We start from the raw sequence: 21,487 nt of genomic DNA on the forward strand, positions 1-21,487 counted from the left end.
CACCTTGGCACTATCAACTCCCCTGATGAAGAAGCCAGGGCCCACCGGAGGAGTCTGGTTCTCTGGTGGGCTCGTCCAATGCTGCCCTAAAGCAGGCCAGGCTAAGAAAAGTGTGTGGGGGGATGTTCCAAGGAGAAATAGGGGCGGCTGGGGACCGTTTATGGACACCCGGCTGCCCCCAGGCGGCTGGGAACCGTGTGTGGACACCCGGCGCGGGACGGCTGGGGATCGAGTATGGACACCCGGCCGCCCCCTGGCGGCTGGGGACCGAGTGTGGACACCCGGCCGCCGGGCGGCTGGGGACTGAGTATGGATACCAGGCCGCCAACGCAGCCATGACGTGGTGGCCAGATTCCGCCTCCACATGCCTAAAAGGCTCAATTTCAAGGGCAAGCAAGCAGTATGGTATTGCAGCCTGGGGGTGGGTGGGTGGGTGGCTGCATATTTGCACTTGCATTGCAAGGAATGGGGGAGGTACAATTGAACACTGCCCTGGGACAAGAACTTGCACGGGGATAGTTGCAAGTCTGCATGTTCTGATGCGGCAAGGATGACTTCTGATGGGCACACTTTTAGGCAGTGACCAGGGTGTCAGAGATGCTTCCAGGGGTCTTCCCCATGCTGTTCCCATGTCTTTTCAGCACTGTATGCATTTGTCACACAGCACATGGCCAGATAAGGTTGTAAAATGTTAAAATGACATTTCCCGGTGAATGCATTTGTCACGGTTGAAAGCAATACAAAAGTGCAAAAACGCATATAAAATTCTACTGGAAAGGAACTTCCTTAACATATTTCACAGGAAAGCAGTTTCAGTTTCATTTTTGAACGTTTTATTGTGAGCCCTTAAAAGTGGCTTAATACCTCTGACCACATTGTTGACAGCAGTGACCTGGGGGTCAAAAATGCTTCTTGGAGCGATCCCCATGCTGTCCCCATGTCATATGAGCACTGTCACTATCGTTTTGGGCACTTGTTAGGCTTTTAAAAGACTGCCGGGTGTGCCGCCGCAAAAATGCTCGGGTCTCCCATAGACTAACATTGGGCTCGTTGCTCGGGTTGAGCACCCGAGTATCACGACGAGCTCGGCCCAAGCTTCGAGCACCCGAGCATTTTAGTGCTCGCTCAACACTACTTCTTACCCTAAATCATATGGCAAGGTTCAATAGAGGGTCGATACTGACCATGCTGCTAAACTCAAGAGGGATACACGTGATTATCAAATGAAGCAAGTGTATAAATGGAGACCATCCCCTAGTGCACGATCCAATGTACCTCGTATGTCAATTGCGGCTTCTACGTCTTCCCTAAGTGATATTTCTGATGGGTCCACCTCATCGATTTCAACGGGACCTGGGACGTATACCAGAAAGTACCGTAATTTTCATCCGTATAAACGTCGTAATGGTGGACCTCCTGAACAATCTGATTCTGGGAATGCTAAGGTAAACAGTTCCTCCGGTGCTGTTGTACATCATACGTGCATAGGCAGTGATTCTGATAATAAGGTGGTTAACCTTAGTGGTCATTTACTCTCTGCGGAGGACCTGTCGCTTCTCAGCAGGGGCCTTTCCTTTTCGTCGTCTGCTGGGTTCCATGAGTTCACCGCGGTGAAGGACCTACATATGTTTGCACGATCATTGCTGTTCAAGCGCCATTTTCATAATGATAATACCTGTAAATTATTTCCTTCAGAAAAAGAACAAATGGCATTAAAGGCACTGGAGGAACTGGCAGTAGATCATAATACATCTGAAAGCGGTAAGATACCCCCTTCCATCCGCCCTAGATCAAAGAAATTCCCTCCATTATCCTCATGTACCAATGTGGACATGTTTGTTCAGATTGTCAGCAAAGAATTTCATAAAATTCCTAAATACATATCTGGTGACAATCTGACTAAGAATGAAAGGAGGAGATTAAAGGTACTTAGGGAACTTCCAGGAGTAGTAATTAAGCCTGCCGACAAGGGGGGAAACGTTGTTATCTGGCCTCTTGATATGTATGAATGCGAAGCATTCCGCCAGCTTCACAATAAAAATTGCTACAAGAAGCTTACGTTCAACCCCTTGTCGGCATTCTGTGTACAATGGGAATCTATTTTGGATAGGGCGAGTGGAGAGGGGGTGATCACCCGTGAACTAGCGTCAGCATTGAGAGTGACTGAGCCTACCATCCCTACAATGTACCTACTCCCGAAATTACATAAAAACATTAATAAACCACCTGGGCGTCCGATAATTTCGGGAAGGGGTAACTTTCTCGAGAATGTTAGCCGCTGGATTGATTCCAAATTGCAGCCTTTGGTAGAGAACCTCCCATCATTTCTACGTGATACGGGTGATCTCCTTAGGAGAGTTGATGGCCTTTATTTAGATCATGACACTATGATGGTAACAGTGGATATTGAATCCCTGTATACCAATATCAAGCATGCTGACGGTTTACGGGCTGTGGCTTTCTTCCTGGGGGGGTCTAACCTGTCAGAAGAAATGAGGTCCTTACTGGTGGAATTGTTGGATTTCACACTGACGCACAATTTTTTTATTTTCAAGGGGTCTTTCTACCTACGGCTCCAGGGGACAGCGATGGGGGCGGCTTTCGCCCCTTCATACGCTAACCTCTTCCTGGGGTTGTGGGAGAGAGACCTCTCCCTGTCAGATCTAGGGTCATCGATGGACCGTGTCCTCTTTTGGGCACGCTACATCGACGACATCTTCCTGATCTGGCAGGGCTCACAGCAATGCTTAATTGAATTTATGGACAAACTCAATTGCAATAACGTAAATATCCACGTTACATATCAGTGTGATCCCAACAGGGCTGAATTTCTGGACGGGACTCTTAATAGAGAAGCGAATCAGAGCATTAAGACCAATATATTCAGGAAACCCACATCCACCAATACATTGCTGCATGCATCGTCATCCCACCCACAACACATGATAAGGTCGGTTCCGGTGGGCCAATTTCTGCGTTTAAGACGGCTCTGCTCAACGGACAGTGATTTTCTCGCTCAGTCCAGGGAGTTAATGGAGAGGTTTTATGCCCGTGGTTATAGCCGTAGATCTGTGAAAAAGGCCTTTAATAGGGCTAAATACTCTGCACGAGATGATCTCTTATATGGGTCAAGAGATGATACCAACACTGAGATCGTTAGGTTCATCACTAAGTACCACACTCAAGCACCGGCTATGAGGAGAGCACTGGAGAAAGCATGGCCGGTGCTCATGAATGACCCGATGCTAACGAGATATGTGTCTGAAAAACCATGCATAACTTTCAGACGCGCTAAAAATTTAAGGGATCATCTCGTGCGGAGTCATTATGAGGGGGTACCCCGACAGACTTTTTTGAGTGGTGTGGGTGGTGTACGGCGTGGATGTAGTCCGTGTGGCCGGTGTGTCGCCTGTCCCAACATTGATCGAAGTAATGAATTTTGGGACTCTGACTGTAATAGATTTCCGATCACTAGTTACATCACCTGCCAAACACGGTACGTGATATACCATGCAACCTGCCCGTGTGGTCTCATCTATGTGGGCATGACTACTCGTCATTTTAAAACACAGGTAAGGGAACACATACTGGGCATAGAGGCGGCACTTGGCCACACTGATGCATCCACCCTCAAGACCATCCCACGCCACTTCAAATTATACCATGGATGTGACTCCACTGGGCTGAGAGTGAGAGGTATAGACAATATAGTTGTAGGTATCCGTGGTGGTCGAGTGACCCAGAGGTTGGCCCAGCTGGAGTCTAAATGGATATGGGCACTTAAAACCCTGCAACCGAAGGGGTTGAACGAGAGTATTAGCTTCGTCCCATTTCTTTACTTTCCGGTCTGCATGTGATGTCCTCAGTTGTTTTTATATTCTTTTTTGCATTTCATATTTTATCATTGTTCTTATTTTAATGCTGCACATTGACTCTCCACTAGATTGTTGCCCGTGACATATTGTCTGCCCTGTTACCAGTGATGAGTGAGTTGCCCTTACCTGCCGGTTCTTCATTGTTTGACATCATGCAGCTATCTACCTGGATTCCATGGAGGATGGTGATGATGTAGTCTTGCAGACACCATGAGAAGATGATTGCATAATCCACCGATATAGCATATATTGAGAGATATGTGTGGTTTTTGCTGTTACATCAATGTATTATTTATTTATTTATTTTTTTCTAATGAGACGAATCTGCAGAAGATTGTATTGTACAATGCTCTAATGGGATTGATATTTATGTACTCTATATTGTATGTACTGATATGGATATAGGTTAACAGTTTTGGATATATATATGTCTTCCACCTATTATGGTAATACTTTTGATTGCAGTACTTATTTGTATACACATTTCCTATTTGCTCCCTTTCTTGTCTGCCTCCTATGTTCCACCTGAGTCAATTTTGTCCTCTCCTCCTTCTCCTTTAAATCTTTCTTCTTTCGTTCCCTTTCTTTGTCTTCTGCCAGCTGTCAGGTGCCTTGGTGGTGGCTCCGGTGCACGCCATCGCTGTCCGGCCGGTACGCGGTCCCTCCGCTTCGCGCATGCGCCCAGTGGCTCTCGACGTCCTTGTGATGCCGACGCCGCTGTGCGCCTGTGGTGCGGCGGGGTTTCCGCGTCATTTTTGGCCGGGCAGCAGTGGTGTTTATATCCCATTATCATGGGGGTGGCACCTTGGGCTTGAGCATGTGAAGCGAGGGGGCGGAACTTGGAGCCACATGACAGGGCTGTTGATGCCTCTCCATGGATACGCAGTGAATGTGGCAGGAAGTCAGTCACATGCAGTGAGTGAGACAGGAAGCCAGTTACTCGGGCTTGATCATGTGAAGTGAGGGGGTGGAACTTGGAGCCACATGATAGGGCTGTTTATGCCTCGCCATGGAGACGTAGTGAATGTGGCAGGAAGTCAGTTACAAGCAGTGAGTGAGACAGGAAGTCAGTTACTTGGGCTTGATCATGTGAAGCGAGGGGGTGGAGCCTGGAGCCACATGACAGGGCTGTTGACGCCTCTCCATGGAGACGCTGTGAGTGAGGCAGGAAGTCAGTTACATGCAGTGAGTGAAACAGGAAGTCAGTTACACGGCACTTCCGCTTTACTGTGCAACATGTGCACGCTGCAGATATGGATGTGGGGGTATAAAAGGTGGATGGTTGGTGTGCAGTATTACCCCTTGAAAAAGGTTTTCCTACCGAAACGTGCGTCGGGGTGACGGTAGCAGAGCCTGTCTGGTGGCCTTACCCAGGTACATAGCTATTTTAGCTTATTTATGACCAATTGGTTGTATTACTTCCATCTGTATAAGGGTTTTAACCCTTTTGTTTCTGGGTATTTTGATTGTGATGGGATATTATTGTTTTGGGGGTACTATTTGGAAAAGGTATTCTTGATGGGTGGTATATATTTATTAATACATGTGACCCTGTTGCTGTCCCCCTTATATTTCCACTTGCTATATAGGCTGACCTTTCGGGCGCTGTGTCACAGTTTTTAACATTGTTTTATTCATGTGGATCCAGCACTCTGTGTCTACTCTGTCATCCGCATTTATCTTTGTAATTTGTGTTTACTACATGTGTTAATAAAGGAATTTTCTTACTTCTTTACAATTTTGAACTTGTGTGGCCATCTTTTTGTTTCTCTGCTTTCCTTTACTGTTACAAGATGATGGCCCGTTCTCTTTATTAGTCCTATATGCAATAACATGGGTCCATTGGGATTAGATTTATCTTCACTGTGTTGTTTGCATCTGTGTTTCTGTCTCTCACTATATTACCCTAAATCATATGGCAAGGTTCAATAGAGGGTCGATACTGACTTTTAGGATTGCTACATCCAACATGTGGCACTACAGTTCAAGTCTTATTTTCCAATCCAAAGGCACATGTCTGCGGCATTGAATCAATGAGTCAGGAAAGTTAATTCTGTGTTTAAAAATTGTAACCTAAAGCAATTGTAACTTCACTGTATTAAAAAAATGAATAAGATAGAAGCTACAAGACTAGTTATCATAAAATATACATTAGTGAAATACATAGAATATTATTAGGACTTTTTGAATTATTACATTTTTCTATACTTACTTGGTACACATATATAGCCAATGTGGCACAATAGGCAAATCTGTCTCCACTAGCGGCGCAGACATCTTTGTTCCATGGCTGGCACCCTGCAGCCAACAGTCCAACTTGCTTTACTTGCGACATCTTTGTCTGGAACGATATAATTAAATGACTTTACTGTTTACATTCCCTCCAAAAATTGTGCAGTTACTGAGCTTTATAGCACAGAAAACATATGTGTCACTGCAGGGAAAATACAGCCTTAGATGGCAAGCATTCAAGAGGAAGGCAGTCAATGTAATACAAGCATACGGCAGGTCTGCCAGTCAGAGACACTGATGGAAAAGAGAGAGTAAAGAGAGGTGCCCTAATAACACATATGGAAGCTGTCAGCTGATTCATGCTGCCCAAGCCCAGGTAGCAGGAATCAGAGGTAGATTTTTTTCTGAAATGCTTCAAGTTTCAGAGAAAATATAGATTTGAAGAGCTGGCCATGGTCCATAGCCAGAGAGGAGACTAGTCTATTGCTGCACCCACCTGGCTCTTCCCGGCATGGATTAGAGGGATTGACAGGTCTCATCCATGTATGTACATAGGGAGAGACCTGTCAATCACTTGGAGCAGTGGTAAGAAAAAGGCCATTGCATGTTCTGTCGTTCTTTGTGGATGTGAATGTCAGACAATAGAAATATTTGATTCTTTGTAACAATTTTAGGAGTCGAATATTGATAATGTAAATAAATTTGCGAAATCTAGCATATTCTTTGACTTAAGGATGCAAGTTTTTTTTTTCCAAATCTGTGCATATGTGAATGCAGTGTTGTATGTGTGTTAATATACTCACCTACTGCTACCTTCTCTCTATGCTCTACGCATGAGCCAGAAGTCTATGTAGCTTCATTCTGACACTCAATGGACGTACATTGTGAAAGTCACTTCCGGATCACACAGAGTACAGCGTGATCAGGAGAGTCTGCAGAGCGGTGACGTCACGGAGAAGAGGAGCGGGACAGAGCTGGATCCTGGAGAACGTGGTGGTAGCTGAGAATACTAACACACACACAGTACATACACACTCAGATTTAGTAAAACATAACCTTCATGGGAGGGCTTCGTTAAAGCACAAATGACCAGGTTGAAGAAATTTTATATGAACGCTTAAATAATTAGAAAATATAATTATGTTGAAAGTTCAAGAGAAAAAAATATATAAAATCAAGATAGAAGGATACTATTGCATGAATGATGTACATCATTGATAAGGTATTTTGGAGGGTATCGCTGGTCCCCAGTGACCAATCAAATTCCATTGTTTCAAAAGGTTTAAAAAAAAAACAAAAACAAACTATATTTGCTTGCTTAATATCTACAACACTAATCCATTTTTGGGATAGGTTTTTATGCATGAGGTTCCAAATATTCACATGGTCTATGTGACTGCAGACTTCTGAATCCTCACAGAGAGCAACGCAGTCAGGATTCTCAAAGCAGCGAGCAGCACAGTTGGGGTATTTGAAAACTTCTGCCCACATTTCGACTAGACGTGTGCAACTTCACTCTATCCACTTGTGTTGAGTGAAGCCGTGCACGTCTAGTTGGAATGTGGCTGGGAGTATGCAAATCGCCTACTTGTGATCACATAACCGCCTGCTCTCACCGCTGGCAAGAATCCTAACAGTGTACGGTGCACATGCTGCGAGCATTTAGAAGTCTGAAGTCTTTGTGCCTTTTTTCTAGAGTAAAAATTCTTCCAATAATGACTTTTAAGTTTGCATCTAATTTATTAATTATATTGCACCTTTTTGAAGTTAACTTTACTTGGTTTTGTCTATCTTTTTATTGTTTAACAATTTGGGGATGGTTTTCCTTATTCAGATGTTTGAGCCTAAATCATCATTTGCGAAGGTTCCAGATGGTGCAAAATATTTTGCACAATTATACTCCAGTACCCTAGTGGGGTAAAAAAATCTGTCCAATTTTATATTTGTGCAGTTGAAGCCTAATGTGCGACATCTTAAAGGACCCAGCTAGTTTTTGCTCTAAAAAAAAAAAGAACAAAGAAGGTAAAAGACAACAACAACAAAAAATACCTTTGATTTTGTGCAAAATTCATCAACCTGCATGTGCCATTTTGAAAGCTTCGTCGATTATAACACACAAAAAAGAAAAATGATGAGTCGGAGCCTTAGGCTATGTTCACACATGTTGGGTTTTTTTTAAGTCCCAAATCTGCAGCAAAGCTGATCTCTGGCAGGAAATCAGCTGTGTCAAAAACATTTTGCTGCATTTTTTTTATGCGTTTTTCAGCATTTTTTTCACTGTCCTTCTGTCTATAGTTATGCATACATAAAGTTCAGTGAAAAAAAAACCCCATTCTATTTTGCCATAAAAAATGCTGAAAAAATGCTGATGCAAATTTTGGTGCGTTTTTTCAGTGTTTTTTTTCACCACCCATTGCTTCCTATGGGTGAAAAAACGCTGAAAAAATGCTGAAAGAAGTGACATACTCTGTTTTCCAAAAACCCAACCAAGGCACAAAATACACAACAACAAAAAAACATGATGTGTGAACAGAGAATTCTGGTTTCTCATAGACTTCGCTGGTACTGCAAAACGCAGCTGAAAATTTGCATAAAAATCTGCAGCAAAAAATGCTGAAAAACACAACATGTGTGAACATAGCCTTAGTATTTTAAGGCCCTTCTATTATTGCTAGAATTCTACTTTGACTACTTGTCATAGTTAATAGATATCTGTGATACTATGAGACTGCTCCAACTTAATGTAAAAAAAAAGATATATTAATGAGTACACAAACTTCAAAGTTTAAATCTGTGATCTAAAATGAGCAAATAAGTAAAAAAAAACAGAAAAATGTTTTTTCTTTTCTTTTTTCATTTTAAGCATGGTGTTGGGAGTTTGCTGCATTGTAAGACAGTGTTAGAGATGACTCATTGTGAGATCTCTGTAGGGACATGGATTTTAAGGGTAAAACTAGGACATAAAGTTTGCGGAGTCAATAAAAACTTTTTTTTCCCTGTGGGCGCTTAAGAAAGTAAATCAATAGTATGGTTCTAAGAAAATTAAATATATTATTTCACATGTGCAAAGCAAAGGAATTTTAGAATAACAGATTTTAACCTCTTACCGACTGGTCGTACTGGTACACCAAATGTTGGTTTTTGTGTATGCAGTGGGCTCAACTCTGGCTAGGGATAGCACGCGTGCGGGGTCATGCGTGCAATAGATTTTAAGTGCAATAGCTTAAAGTGCTTTTAGCAGTTATACAATGGCGTGAAGCTGATACTCCTCTCTCCTCTTTTCTTCACACAGGTATTTATTCATCCATCCGTTTGTGTGCTATCTGATAAGTGTGAACAGAATCATATTATATAGCAAGATTTTTTACATGGTATTTATTCATCCATCTGTCAGCTATGTAACACAATCAGCATCTGCCTGTAACAGCAGTGATCACAGCGGCTGGTCCGATTGAGTGATACCAATGGGTTTCCATATTGATACCCATGTGAAGCCCAATCATAGGCTGAGCTTCATAGACCGTAATACTGCATTGTAAGAAGATCGCAGGTCCAAGGCCCTCAAGGGGACTATAAAATAAAGTTTAAAAAAAAAGGTTTTAAAACATATACAGTACAGGCCAAAAGTTTGGACACACCTTCTCATTTAAAGATTTTTCTGTATTTTCATGACTTTGAAAATTGTACATTCACACTGAAAGCATCAAAACTATGAATTAACACATGTGGAGTTATATACTTAACCAAGTGTGAAACAACTGAAAATATGTCTTATATTCTAGGTTCTTCAAAGTAGCCACCTTTTGCTTTGATGACAGCTTTGCACACTCTTGGCATTCTCTTGATGAGCTTCAAGAGGTAGTCACCGGAAATGGTTTTCACTTCACAGGTGTGCCCTGTCAGGTTTAATAAGTGGGATTTCTTGCCTTATAAATGGGGTTGGGACCATCAGTTGTGTTGTGCAGAAGTCAGGTGGATACACAGCTGATAGTCCTACTGAATAGACTGTTAGAATTTGTATTATGGCAAGAAAAAAGCAGCTAAGTAAAGAAAAACGAGTGGCTATCATTACTTTAAGAAATGAAGGTCAGTCAGTCCGAAAAATTGGGAAAACTTTGAAAGTGTCCCAAGTGCAGTTGCAAAAACCATCAAGCGCTACAAAGAAACTGGCTCACATGAGGACCGCCCCAGGAAAGGAAGACCAAGAGTCACCTCTGCTTTAGAGGATAAGTTTATCCGAGTCACCAGCCTCAGAAATCGCAGGTTAACAGCAGCTCAGATTAGAGACCAGGTCAATGCCACACCGAGTTCTAGCAGCAGACACATCTCTACAACAACTGTTAAGAGGAGACTTTGTGCAGCAGGCCTTCATGGTAAAATAGCTGCTAGGAAACCACTGCTAAGGACAGGCAACAAGCAGAAGAGACTTGTTTGGGCTAAAGAACACAAGGAATGAACATTAGACCAATGGAAATCTGTGCTTTGGTCTGAGGAGTCCAAACTTGAGATCTTTGGTTTCAACCACCGTGTCTTTGTGCGACGCAGAAAAGGTGAACGGATGATCTCTACATGCCTGGTTCCCACCGTGAAGCATGGAGGAGGAGGTGTGATGGTGTGGGGGTGCTTTGCTGGTGACACTGTTGGGGATTAGGATAGGATAGGGCATCAATGTGAAAGTAGTGGTATTGTATTCATGCTGACATAAAGAATCATGTTCATAGTTCATTTTTACCACACAATAAACACTATAAGAACAAAACCAGAAAACAATGGTGGAATTGCAAGGTTTTTTTTCACTACTTCACTGCACTTTGAATTTTTTTTTCCTGTTTTTCAGTGCATTATTTGGTAAAGTGAATGGTGTCATTCACAACGCGTCTAGGAACTAAAGGTATAGTGCCTAAGGAGGTGCCATGATAAGGACGGCACCAGCTGACACAAGCTGTAAACCTTAAAGGGAACCTGACAATTGATACCTGCTACCCTATCCACGGGCAGCATGTATCAGGGACTGGATGTATGATTTCAGGTATGTTTGACTCTGAAACACTGCGGCATTTCAGAGAAAAGAATACTTTAAAACCCACCTTCTACCAATGACTGACAGGTCTCTCCCTATACTCACACGCAGAGAGAGACATGTCACTCATCGCCTATCCAAGAAGTCTTCCGTGTGGCTTGGTGCATCGAGCAGCATGCATCAGCTGTCAGGTTCCCTTTAAGATTTATTTTTTTTAGCAACCCTCTCCTCTGCCTATTCTCCTGAAATCAGCAACTATCTGATGGGCATAGGGCACAGACAGCACTGCAGAATGGAGAGAGAAGTGCTCCTCCCTCTGTCTGCAGAGCAAAGCAAGGGCTGACTGGTAGAGAAACAGCCTCTGTGCACAGCTCCACTAACCAGCACCGAGCCCGCCCTGCAGAGACGTCAGTCAGATACACCATGGAGGAGGCTGAACAGAGAGAGATTGAGAGAGAATTGTTTTTTCCTTTCAATCTTAATTTTCAATGGTGTTCGGGTTCGGGTTCTGGTTGAAGTTCGAGTACTGTTCTGGTACCAGAACCCGAACTTTTACCGGTCAGCCCATCCCTATTAGAGAGGCATCACTGAAATCTGTGTTTTAATCCCTAGAGCATGCTGTCTTCAGATTACATAGCACAAACCTTCTGACAGATTCCCATTAAGCCCCTACGGTTGGTGTAAACGACTGATATGGAAATGGGGAGGCAGCGGTACAATGTGTAATCTTGGTTATCTTTTTGGAGTGCTTTGTGATGAGTGGGGCGTTAATGAGCTCATTGCATGTGAAGTCTGGATTACATACTGAATAATAGGTTAATTTGGGATGATCTCTAATAAATGTGAGACCTGGAGATGTACAAGCATCTTTATGTTTGTGAGCAATGAAAGTTCTAGGTTAAAGCGGCTGTGTCACAGAATATTTCTCCATAGGCTCAAGGATGCAAAAAAATAAACTGAGTTCTCACGTCGTCTCCCCAGGCCCAGCAGTGCGTCTTGGCACTACTCGGTTATTCATCTGCAGCCTTCAGTATTGGGTCCAAATGGAAGTCCTCTGATGGAATAGTAAAGACTGCAGCCAATCAGCACGAATTGACTAGCTGCAGTGGTCATGTAACATATCAATGCCACATGACTGCTGGGGGACATAGTGCGGCAATCGGAGAAACAGCACCAGTCTAGAAGGTAAGTGTGCAGTTTTTATTTTATGATGGACAGTGAATCTGTTAAGGAGTGAGCCAGTAGTGGACAATCCCTTTAAGTATTCTTACTGTGGTTGTATAGTGTACTGAGTGCATTTAAGTCATGACTATACGTGTGTATGCCAGTATTTTGTGTGTATGTTTTGAGTGCATACCTGCATTTAGCAAGTCTGTGTGTCCATGTTTATAGTGAGTATGTGTACAGTACAGACCAAAAGTTTGGACACACCTTCTCATTTAGAGATTTTTCTGTATTTTCATGACTATGAAAATTGTACATTCACATTGAAGGCATCAAAACTATGAATTAACACATGTGGAATTATATACTTAACAAAAAAGTGTGAAACAACTGAAAATATGTCTTATATTCTAGGTTCTTCAAAGTAGCCACCTTTTCCTTTGATGACTGCTTTGCACACTCTTGATGATCTTCAAGAGGTAGTCACCGGAAATGGTCTTCCAACAATCTTGAAGGAGTTCCCAGAGATGCTTAGCACTTGTTGGCCCTTTTGCCTTCACTCTGCGGTCCAGCTCACCCCAAACCATCTGGATTGGGTTCAGGTCTGGTGACTGTGGAGGCCAGGTCATCTGGCGTTGCACCCCATCACTCTCCTTCTTGGTCAAATAGCCCTTACACAGCCTGGAGGTGTGTTTGGGGTCATTGTCCTGTTGAAAAATAAATGATGGTCCAACTAAACGCAAACCGGATGGAATAGCATGCCGCTGCAAGATGCTGTGGTAGCCATGCTGATTCAGTATGCCTTCAATTTTGAATAAATCCCCAACAGTGTCACCAGCAAATCACCCCCACACCATCACACCTCCTCCTCCATGCTTCACGGTGGGAACCAGGCATGTAGAGTCCATCCGTTCACCTTTTCTGGGTCGCACAAAGACACGGTGGTTGGAACCAAAGATCTCAAATTTGGACTCATCAGACCAAAGCACAGATTTCCACTGGTCTAATGTCCATTCCTTGTGTTCTTTAGCCCAAACAAGTCTCTTCTGCTTGTTGCCTGTCCTTAGCAGTGGTTTCCTAGCAGCTATTTTACCATGAAGGCCTGCTGCACAAAGTCTCCTCTTAACAGTTGTTGAAGAGATGTGTCTGCTGCTAGAACTGTGTGTGGCATTGACCTGGTCTCTAATATGAGCTGCTGTTAACCTGCGATTTCTGAGGCTGGTGACTCGGATAAACTTAGCCTCAGAAGCAGAGGTGACTCTTGGTCTTCCTTTCCTGGGGCGGTCCTCATGTGAGCCAGTTTCTTTGTAGCGCTTGACGGTTTTTGCAACTGCACTTGGGGACACTTTCAAAGTTTTCCCAATTTTTCTCACTGACTGACCTTCATTTCTTAAAGTAATGATGGCTACTCGTTTTTCTTTACTTAGCTGCTTTTTTCTTGCCATAATTCAAATTCTAACAGTCTATTCAGTAGGACTATCAGCTGTGTATCCACCAGGTTTCTGCACAACACAACTGATGGTCCCAACCCCATTTATAAGGAGAGAAATCCCACTTATTAAACCTGACAGGGCACACCTGTGAAGTGAAAACCATTTCCGGTGACTACCTCTAGAAGCTCATCAAGAGAATGCCAAGAGTGTGCAAAGCAGTCATCAAAGCAAAAGGTGGCTACTTTGAAGAACCTAGAATATAAGACATATTTTCAGTTGTTTCACACTTTTTTGTTAAGTATATAATTCCACATGTGTTAATTCATAGTTTTGATGCCTTCAGTGTGAATGTACAATTTTCAAAGTCATGAAAATACAGAAAAATCTTTAAATGAGAAGGTGTGTCCAAACTTTTGGTCTGTACTGTATATATTTATTGCAAGAATACATTTTTATCTGAAAAAGCCATTAGAAAGCAATGCCCCTTTTGGTCTAAACAATTTTAAAACATAGTTTGTGTTGGGAAATGTGACAATGGTACACATTTAAAAATTATGGTCAAATACTTCACCAACACTACCACCACAGTTATTCAGTACAAACATGTAAAAAGAAAGAAGACACATAACTGGTAATGACACATCAGTGACGACCAGATCTACAAAACAATCATGTTATACAGTATCTTCTCCCGCATAATGATAGCCATAAAAAAGAATAGAAATAGAATTACTGAACGGGATTATTTATCATCCTCCCTCACAAACAGATTAAAAAGCGATCAAAAAGTGATATATACTTCAAAATGCTACCAGTGAAAAGATCAACTCATTCCACAAAAAACAATCTCTATCATTGGTAATATAGAAATGTTATGGCACTTAACATGTTGGAGAGACGTGACCAGAGCGGTCCATCTTTCACCTTCATTGAATACCATTATTCAGTGTGTGGTGTTACAGGAGGTCACACACAGACAGGGCATCGAACCTCTCCATAAAGCGTTCAGCTGAACAGGCCTAAGGGCTAAGCCGCATTTTACAATCCAAGTTATGGCTGCAATTTCTACTTCGACCGCGGATCTCCTGACCTAAACTGACTTGATAGGAATAGAACACAATGTCATTTCAGGCCAGGAGACCCATGGAATAGCTGCCATAAGATGAACCACATAATACATCTGCTGCATGAACCTAGCTGAATTCAGATGAGTTCCTGACCTGACTGGGCCTCATGGAACTTACAACACCTAAGACATATGGATCCAGAACCATAACCTGCCACAGAAGGCTATCTCACTTAGGAGGATCAAGATAATATCGCACAAGCCATAGAGCATTGTTAAGTTAGGTGTTGAATTACACTTTTCTTGGGCCATGATATCTCACTGCTGTGTTATACGAGTCAGGATAACCTTTGCTAGATCTGTATATCATGCTGCAAGTTTGAGTCATAAGTTTGGCCACATTATGGATGATGCATTAGCATTTAATGAAGATTAGTTTCTATTACCTTAAATTTGTGCTGCTTTTTCATTTTTGCTATTTTATCAGTTTAGGAGTTAGCAGATATTTTTTTTTCTTATAATCAAACCCCAGAATAGTGTTTCAGTGTATTGTTTCATTATGACCGATGCTACAGCATAAATTTACTAGTCCTATGGCTCCTCGTCTGTGGTGGCCCAACATGTTCTGTGTCCTGACAGGTACTTTGCAATGTCAGAACAACATGGGCAGATGCTGTATGATACATTATCTGCTGCCTCTTCTCCTGTCCGGACACCACTTTCCAAGGGTCTTGTATAGCTAGATTTCTTTGATTGTATAATGAATTTACAGATGTACTGCTTTATATTGTAAGAGAAGATGCTACCATCACTTTGTGCCCTTGATAGACATACACTTTTCCAATATGACAATAATTCTGTCACATCTCCACTAGGACGTGTTCCTACATCTGCTTCTGTCACCAGGCACCACCGTATTCATTCTGTGGGCGGCTCTGATGAAAGAAGAGACGTCAGAACCAGAGGTTGGGACCTGCTGTGCTGTCCAGTCTGACACTGTGTGTGCGGGTGCTGTCCGGCTGGAGTTATCAGCTCCCAGCTTCAGCCAATTGGAGAGCACCACACCCTACTTAAACTTCCAGGTTACTGCTGCAACCTGCCAGATAAAGGCCTTGTGCTCCTCTGGTTTAGTCCTGTCTGTTCATCTCCTGTGTAGTGTATTTGTTTCCTGTTCTGGCAGCAGTTTGTTTTACTGATTATTCTTTTGTCTTCTGATTTTGTATTTTTCCTGCCCTCTTGGTTCTGATCTGGCTACCTGACCACTCCTGCCATCCTGCACCACCAAACAGCAGTTTATTCTGTGGCCCCAGCCCAGAGGCCCCTATTTAAGTCTGGATCTCTGTACAGGAGTTAAAGGGTGAAGGCCAGGGTTACCCCTGGGATCTAGTAAGTGGAGTGGCTTGAGCTAAGCCTGTCCGTGGTAGCCATTTTAGAGCTGTCAGGAGACAGATAGTTGACAGCTTAGCCCCCCATAAAGTGTTTTAAAGGGAACCTGTCACTATGAAAATCAGTACAATCTGCAGGCCCCATGTTATAGAGCAGGAAGAGATGAGTAGACCTATATACAGTTTTTTGAGAAAAGATTAGGTATATTGTGCGTTTTATGATAGCTACCTCTGTGTGCACACTTATACAAAGAAAGCTGTCAGTCACTGATAGGACCGCCCACTAGACTGAAAACCCCAGAAAGAGCAGAGGATTAAATGATTAAAACTCAGGCTATACTCAATCTTTCCTCACAAAACTGTACATCAGTCTACCCAGCCCTGCTCTATAACATGGGGCCTGCAGATTAGACGGCATTCTCATGGTGACAAGCCTTTTAAACTTACCGCATTTTCCGGCGTATAAGACGACTTTTTAACCCATGAAAATCCTCTCAAAAGTCAGGAGTCGTCTTACACGTCGGGTGTCATCTTATAGGGCGAATACCCTTATAGTCCGAATATTGGGGGAGGAGGGGGTATATGTATATGATGTGTGGGGAGTGGGGGGAGCGGGGCACAGGAGGCAGCAGCCACCTGCTGCAGCCTACACTGTCCCCGCTGCTAAAGAAAATGAATATTCAGCGCTCCCCATGCGGCGTGGGGAGCGCTGAATATTCATGCTCCTTAATAGCGGCACACAGTGTAGCCGCAGCGCGGCTCCTGCTGCTGCCGTAATCGCCTGTGCCTACTGTTAAAGGGCATGAATATTCAACCTCTCTCCACGCCCATGGGCGTGGGGAGGGGTGAATATTCATGCCCTTTAATAGCGGGCACACGCAATCGCCCGGCAGTAGCAGGAGCCGCGCTGTTACTGCTCCCCGCGCACACAGTCCTGGCATGGGGAGCAGTGACTTCCGGCAGCTGATCTCTCCTTGTGAGCCGTGCATGGTAGTGACGGCATGCGCAGCTCACATGGCGAGATCAGTGCGGGCAGACAGGATGCAGCGCTGGAGGAGAGAAGAAAGGTGAGTAGGAGTGTTTATTTTTTTTTTTTTTAAGTGCAGCATGATGGAGATTAGGGGGAACATGCATACCAAAATAAGGATGAGGGGTGCCATACATACCAGGATAAGGATGAGGGGTGCCATGCATACCAGGATAGGGATGAGGGGTGCCATGCATACCAGGACAGGGATGATGGGTGTCATGCATACCAGGACAGGGATGATGGGTGCCATGCATACCAGGACAGGGATTAGGGGTGCCATGCATACCAGGACAGGGATGAGGGGTGCCATGCATACCAGGATAGGGATGAGGGGTACCATGCATACCAGGATGGAGGGGCTCCATACATACCAGGATAAGGATGAGGGGTGCCATACATACCAGGATAAGGATGAGGGGTGCCATGCATACCAGGACAGAGATGAGGGGTGCCATGCATACCAGGACAGGGATGAGGGGTGCCATGCATACCAGGACAGGGATGAGGGGTGCCATGCATACCAGGATGGAGGGGTTCCATGCATACCAGGATGGAGGGATGCCAGGCATACCAGGATGGGGATGGGGGCCATATATAAAAGGAAGGGGGGGCATATATACCAGGATGGGGGATATTGTCAGAATTGGGGGACATTACCCCTATACCAGTGTCAGCAGAAGACCCCCTTCCCCTTAAAAGTGCATCGTGAACACATTTTTTGCTTAATTTTTTTTTCTATTTTCCTCCTCCAAAACCTAGGTGCGTCTTATGGTCTGGTGCGTCTTATAGTCCGAAAAATACGGTATTTATGGTAATTTATAAGCCCTCCCTGTCTCCAAGACTATCAGAGCGGTAGCACATCCCTCTGGCCCGCCCTTGTATCCTATTATCGGTACCTCCTTCTCTGCCTCTCAGATCTCACTCCTGCGAGATCTGAGAGGCAGAGAAGGAGGTAATACAAGGGCGGGCCAGACGAGTGAAAGAGGCATGTTTTTCTGGGCACAGCACCGCTCTCTCTTTTTTCCATACCCCAGGCTTCCCGGACGCCTGCAGCTTGCTTCACTTACACCTTCCCGGTGAGGCGCCCCCTCACCTCATCACTGCAGTCCTCAGGAGCGAGATCAGAGAGGCAGAGAAGGAGGTACTGATAATAGGATACAAGGGCGGGCCAGGGGGATGGGCTACCGCTCTGATAGTCTTGGAGACAGGGAGAGCTGGGCAGGCAGGGAGAGCTGACCAATCCAAGCAGGATTTGTATATAACAACCAGCCAATCGCCGGTAAGGTTCATCACTTTAAAGTTACCATACTGAAATCAAATCTGATTTTTTTTTTTAATTTTTACCGTATGTGCGTTAGAAGAGGGGTAGTCTTATACGGCGAGTATATCCCAAACTCTATATTTTAACTGGAAAAGTTGGGTGTCGTCTTATACACCCAGTCGTCTTATACGCCGGAAAATACGGTAGATTTCCACTGGACATTAAAGTCTGCAGAGAGCCGTAAAATCACTGCACTGGATCGCACATAAGTATACGTTTTTGCTACAGTTTTACTGTTTTTCTTTTTTACCCCATTAAATCTCAGTACAAATCTACCCTTTTAGGATCTACATGAAAAGCAGTTTGTAACTAGGAGAGTAAATGGTTACAGTTAGACAGCTGAGATCTGAATACTTCTTGCCAAAAATTGGAGCCGATCCTTTTCAAATAAAACTTTTTAATTAGAGAGTAGTGTTGAGCGAACATGCTCGACACTGCTCGGTACTCGCCCGAGCATCACGCTACTCGGGATGTTCGGCGAGCACCGAGCATTTCCAGGTTACTCGGGCGGGAGCTCGGGTCTCCGCCCTGCATGTTTGGTGCTCTTTACAGAGCCAATGAACATGCAGGGATTGCCAGCCAGTCACTGTAATGCCGCAGCCATGTTGTTTGTGGGCATTACAGTGATTGGCTGGCCGTACAGCGTCACCTCCCAGACGATCAGCCCGTCATGATTGGTGTGTGTGTGCGGGTGTGCGCGGTGTCTGTGCGATGTCTGCGAGTGTGTGGGATGTGTGCGGGTGTGTGCGTGCAGGCAGACATAGGCCGATGTGACACTACTACTCCCATCGGCCTATGTCTGTCCCCGGTCCACTCGTGCCAGCAGGATCAGCTCGATGGGAGCAGTAGTTCCCATCAGCCTGATCCTGCTATATAAATTGCCCTACTGTGTCCCCAATAAATTTTAAATACATGTCATTGGTGGCCAGTGGTTGCCTACAATAAATTAGCTCATACATTACCTGTCCCCGCCGATCGCCACCTAAAATAAAGTAAAAAATAACAAACTACACCTATACTCAACTAGACACCTAATTCCCCGAAGCCATCGATCTCCTGTAATAAAATATAAAATAATAAACCACAACCTTATCCTTACCCCTCCGTAGTAGTCCACGAGTGTCCCACGAAGATCTCCAGTTTAGAGCAGCCACAAAGAATGTGACCGCTCTGAACCGCTGCCGCCGCTCGAATGATGGGGCCGTAAAGCAGCCCCGTCACTGCATAAGCGGGTTCGCCGGAGTTCAGGCAGCGCTGCTCCGGTTAGCTCCTTTACGGCCCTGCTGTATCGTGAGAAATTCCCACGGTACAGCAGTGCCGTAAAGGAGGTCTCCGGAGCTGCGCTGCCTGAATGCACTCCGGTGACCTCAGTCAGAGGCTCCCGCTGCCGGGAGCGGACGTGTTCCCGGCAGTGTGAGCTTACAGCAGCCATGCATAGCTGTCACCATCTCCAGATGTGACAGCTGTGCATGGGAGATCAGCGCAGGAACGTGGACAGGTAACTATTTTTTTTTAGTAATCCAAGAATTAAATAAAATTGTGTGTTTTATTTCAAATAAATTATTTTTTTCTGGGTGTAGTGTGTTTTTTCTTTTTAACACTTTGTAGGTTAGTAATGGGGGTGTCTTATAGACGCCCATCATTACTAACCTGGGCTTCATAGCAGCTGGCGCTGACATGAACCCCAACCCTATTACCCCCTGCCACCGCACCAGGGCAGCGTGGAAGAGCGAGGCTAAGTGCCAGAGTTGGCGCATCCTATGGATGCGCCATTTCTGGGGCGGCTGACGGCTGGTGTTTCTAGCCTGGGAGGGGGCCAATATTCATGGCACCCTTCCTGGGCTATTAATATCAGCCCCCAGCTGTCTGCCTAGCCTTTGCTAGCTATTAAATAGGGGGTACCCCACGTCATTTTTTGGGGGGGTCCCCCATTTTAATAGCTAGTAAAGGCTAGGTATTCAGCTGGGGGCTCATATTAGTAGTCTGGGAAGCTCCGTGGGTATTACCCACTTCCCAGGCTTCAAACATCTGCCCCAGCCGTCTGCTTAACCTCCGCTAGAGCCTAAAATTATGGGGGATCCCCACGCCAATTTTTTTTTAAATAAATCCTTTATTTTAACACTAAATGACATTTGAGGAGTTAATAAAGATGCAGTCCCTAAATTATTATTTATTTTTTAATTAATTTTTCCCAAAAATTTTGACGTGGGCTTTGCCATATTTTTGTATGCCAGCCAGGTACAGCATCCAGCTTCTATGAACGCGCCATTTTCCGGGGTGGCTGCGGACTGCAATTTGCACCGGGGGGGGGGGGGGAAGCAGAAAGCTTGGGCCTCCCTGCGCTGCAGATTCCATCACCCAGCTGCCTAGTTGTACCTGGCTGGACACAAAAATAGGGAGAAGCCCCACGTATTTTTTTTTTAATTATTTCATGAAATTCATGAAATAATAAAGAAAAAAAGGGCTTCCCTATATTGTTGTGTCCGGCCAGGTACAAATAGGCAGCTGGTGGTTGGGGGCAGCCCGTTCCTGCCTGCTGTACCTGACTGGACACAAATATAGTGCGAAGCCCCAAGTCAATTTTTTTTTAATTATTTCAGGAAATATAGGGAAGCCCTTTTTTTAAAAAAATATTTCATGAAATAATTTAAAAAAAATTGACGTGGGGCTTCGCACTATATTTGTGTCCAGCCAGGTACAGCAGGCAGGAACGGGCTGCCCCCAACCACCAGCTGCCTATTTGTACCTGGCCGGACACAACAATATAGGGAAGGCCTTTTTTTCTTAATTATTTCATGAATTTCATGAAATAATTTAAAAAAAAAATACGTGAGGCTTCGCCCTATTTTTGTGTCCAGCCAGGTACAACTAGGCAGCTGGGGGCTGGAATCCGCAGCGCAGGGAGGCCCAAGCTTTCTGGGCCCCACCCGCTGCAAATTGCAGTCCGCTGCCACCCCGGAA

At 44.4% G+C, this 21,487-nt stretch overlaps 1 protein-coding gene across 8 annotated transcripts in view; it reads right to left on the bottom strand.

The window, feature by feature from the left end:
- WDR17 (WD repeat domain 17) overlaps positions 1-21,487 on the bottom strand; it is a 166,199-nt gene that overhangs the window by 88,190 nt on the left and 56,522 nt on the right. For all 8 annotated transcript variants that reach the window (XM_073643767.1, XM_073643745.1, XM_073643736.1 and 5 more), the window contains one exon: positions 6,088-6,216. In XM_073643767.1, coding sequence (XP_073499868.1) covers positions 6,088-6,210 — 123 coding nt within the window. In that variant the 5' untranslated portion in view covers positions 6,211-6,216. The remainder of the gene's footprint in view (positions 1-6,087; positions 6,217-21,487) is intronic.

Source organism: Phyllobates terribilis, unplaced genomic scaffold (genome assembly GCF_046119375.1).
Source record: "Phyllobates terribilis strain yellow unplaced genomic scaffold, ASM4611937v1 Scaffold_1__5_contigs__length_1240528914, whole genome shotgun sequence".
NCBI classification, from domain to species: Eukaryota; Metazoa; Chordata; class Amphibia; order Anura; family Dendrobatidae; genus Phyllobates; species Phyllobates terribilis.